At 35.0% G+C, this 2,879-nt stretch overlaps 1 protein-coding gene across 1 annotated transcript; it reads right to left on the bottom strand.

Annotated features, from left to right (window-relative positions):
- Nucleotides 1-2,272: 2,272 nt before the first annotated feature.
- On the bottom strand, nucleotides 2,273-2,662 carry LOC125844812 (agamous-like MADS-box protein AGL103). The gene has a single exon (XM_049524151.1). It carries the CDS (start codon nucleotides 2,660-2,662, stop codon nucleotides 2,273-2,275), a length of 390 nt encoding a protein of 129 aa, XP_049380108.1.
- Nucleotides 2,663-2,879: the final 217 nt, after the last annotated feature.

Genomic DNA, 2,879 nt, shown 5'->3' with positions numbered 1-2,879 from the left:
ATAAACTCTAATTCCTTACTACCCAAGACAAAAAACCCCAGGTTTAAGTCTTTGAGTACTGTTCAATTTGATTAACAAAATAGCAGTCTCTAGGGAAAATGGGGACAATTACTGGTCATCCCAAATACCTGAATTCTTGGTAACAAGATGGAATGATCTTGTTGTAGCCAAGTATTGTGGCCTAGCAGTGAATGAAAACCAAGGTGAAAATTCCAGCAAAGACAAAGTGCTAGTTGATTTATTCGGTACTTAAACTAGTGGGAGGTAGCAAGTATCCGATGAAATAAGGAAGGTGTGCGCGGCAGGTAGACCAGACACTGCGGCTTTTTAGAAATGAAATAATATTGCTGATAATCTTAAAGTTCTTTGAACCAATAAATATGAGAAAAATTGCCTTATTTTCCCGCTCTTTGGAAAACTAGAACTGCCTTCCCTATGAACCCGTTCTACTATAAATATTTGAATTGTTTTATATCACTTCAAAGGCATAAATGTACTCTTCACTAATAAGGTTGTCTTAGTCTCTTAGCATTGAAATAAAATTGTATTTGTTAGTTTAAATGATGTTGCTGCGACTTGATCTCTTATGGTCTCCTTTTTAAGATGGACAATCTAATACTTAATCCCTTATGATCTCCTGGACAATCTAACTAAGGTCAAAGTTTCTTGGGGGGGGGGGGAGTGAGTAGTAGTACTCTTTTCCACAACATCTGGATGACCTTAATGTGAACAGATCCATATTTTCTACTTCAATCCTTCAAATTTGCTTACCTTTCAAAATTAACTCAAGGGATGGAAGTTATTCTTATTTACCTCTGGCGCAATGGTAGAATACATACAGATTAATATGAATGATTGGATGACTTTTGTGGAGCATAATATTTTTGTTTAGCTGATTTTTATCACATATCTCTTTTGCACTTTTTTGGTAAAACGAAAAGTTCCTTAGGCAAATAATGAAAGAGAAACAATGTGGTCGAATTTGTAACTACAAAATTGCTAAATAATTGATCTATTTTCCAAGTCCCACTTTATTTCCTTGATTCAAAGACCTAGAGCAAACTGACTTAGTTTAATTTAACTATTTTGAACACAGGAACAATTCTGTTTTGTCGGATAGGTGGTGTTTCGGAGAAGTTGAACGTATATACAGCCAGTAGTTTATTTTCATTTGTTTCATCAAAATCTGCAACTAATAAATTTATATGCAGTGGAACATGAAGTTCTAGAAAGAGAAAGAGGAAGATTACGAGCATTGTATCAGCAACAACATCAACAACCACAACCACATCAACAGAAGCCATCGTCGCAGAACTAGTAGGGATCTCGATAAAAAATTTGCGAACCTCACTCTGAACAAAAAGCGGCTGAGCGTGATGTTATTTCAGGACAACTCCATATTTGACTGTAACTGTAGCTATGCCTTTAATCATGTCTTACGGACTGTCCCTCAGTTGGCTTTGCCATGGAGTGACAAAAGTTCACGATTTCCATTGTGCGATATCCAGAAGAGGTCTTGCTTCCCATCTGCTCACCTTCAATAGGTTTGTTCTCCTTCTGTCTAAATTGATTCTAGTTCATGTTACAACATGTGTCTTTTACATCAAGATTTGTTAAGCTTTTATGTGCACCTAGTGGTCAATGCTAAAGAAAAGCATTTGTCATAGTTGACTCACCTGAGGTGGTTAAATCCAACGTAATATCTCATGTCTTTGTATGTTCAGAATGATTAAATTCCTCAGTTTCCCTGTGTAACATTTTCCAGCTTCTGAATCCCCTCTAATTTCATCTTTATGAACTATGTAATGTAAGCATTGATGGAGGAGCTCATTTAAGCTCGTTCCTTGTTTCTTTTTAGTGCAATAAAAACATTCTTGTTAATTTTTAACTTTCTATGAAGTTATTGTCTTATGGTACATGGCACCCAGGCCTACCAAACCCTAACCCTACCCTACCTAATATCTTACATTAATTTTTCATGTGAGTATTGCATTTTAATTAAAATCATATGGGTTTTCCATTCTACTAGAAGGATTAATCCATCGTTCAATTCAATACATACATAAGAATAAAATGCGTAAAATATAGGTTGTATTCATATTGGGCCAACTTCTGATAAAACAAGCACTACAAAGGAAAAGAGGATCTGCAGATCAAAGATAAATCTTTCAACTGCTGTAAATCCTCGAACAAACAAGAATAAAAAATACACTATACCAATCTTTAAAACATTCAGAAACTATACCAAAAATAAAAAACTCATACAAATAAATCACTCAATTCTCTTTCTTTTCCCCTTATCAGCAACAACAACATTCTTCTTCTCCAATGAACAAATTCTCTTGTTGATAGCAGCAAGCTTTGATTCAAGTAGTGTCAGGATATCTTTCTCTCCTTGTTCTTCTTCTGGTTCTGGTGTTGATGATTCCTTGTGCTTTTTTTCGGGTTTCAAATTTTCAGAGTAGAGATCAAGAACTTCTTTACAGGCATCCAAATTGTTAGGCCAAGTTTGGAGTTCCCCATTAGGACCAGTAATAATAGTACAAACCTTGATATCGCAGAGAGTTGCAAGCTCCATTGATTTCCTCTTTATGCATTCTTTCCTCTCTTGGTAAGACTTGGGATTGTTTGTTTTCTTCTTGCTTTGATCTTCTTTTTCCATAGCTTGATTAGATATAGAGTCCTGAGAAGAATGAGTACATATATATAGGTGTTTTGGGGGAATTTTATACCTTCGGTAATACAAGTTGCCTATTTAAATTATAATTAGTATTCATACTTTGAATAGGAAAGAAAATCTAATGCACTTGGGAGGTTTGGTAAAAAATCTGCTAAAAGTTTTGGTATGTAAGTGTCCCGAATTGGGAAAGAAATTTAAT

Source organism: Solanum stenotomum, chromosome 11, assembly GCF_019186545.1.
Source record: "Solanum stenotomum isolate F172 chromosome 11, ASM1918654v1, whole genome shotgun sequence".
In the NCBI taxonomy this organism is placed as follows: Eukaryota; Viridiplantae; Streptophyta; class Magnoliopsida; order Solanales; family Solanaceae; genus Solanum; species Solanum stenotomum.
Note: the sequence above shows the minus strand (reverse complement) of the source record. Positions and strands in the feature narration are given on the sequence as shown.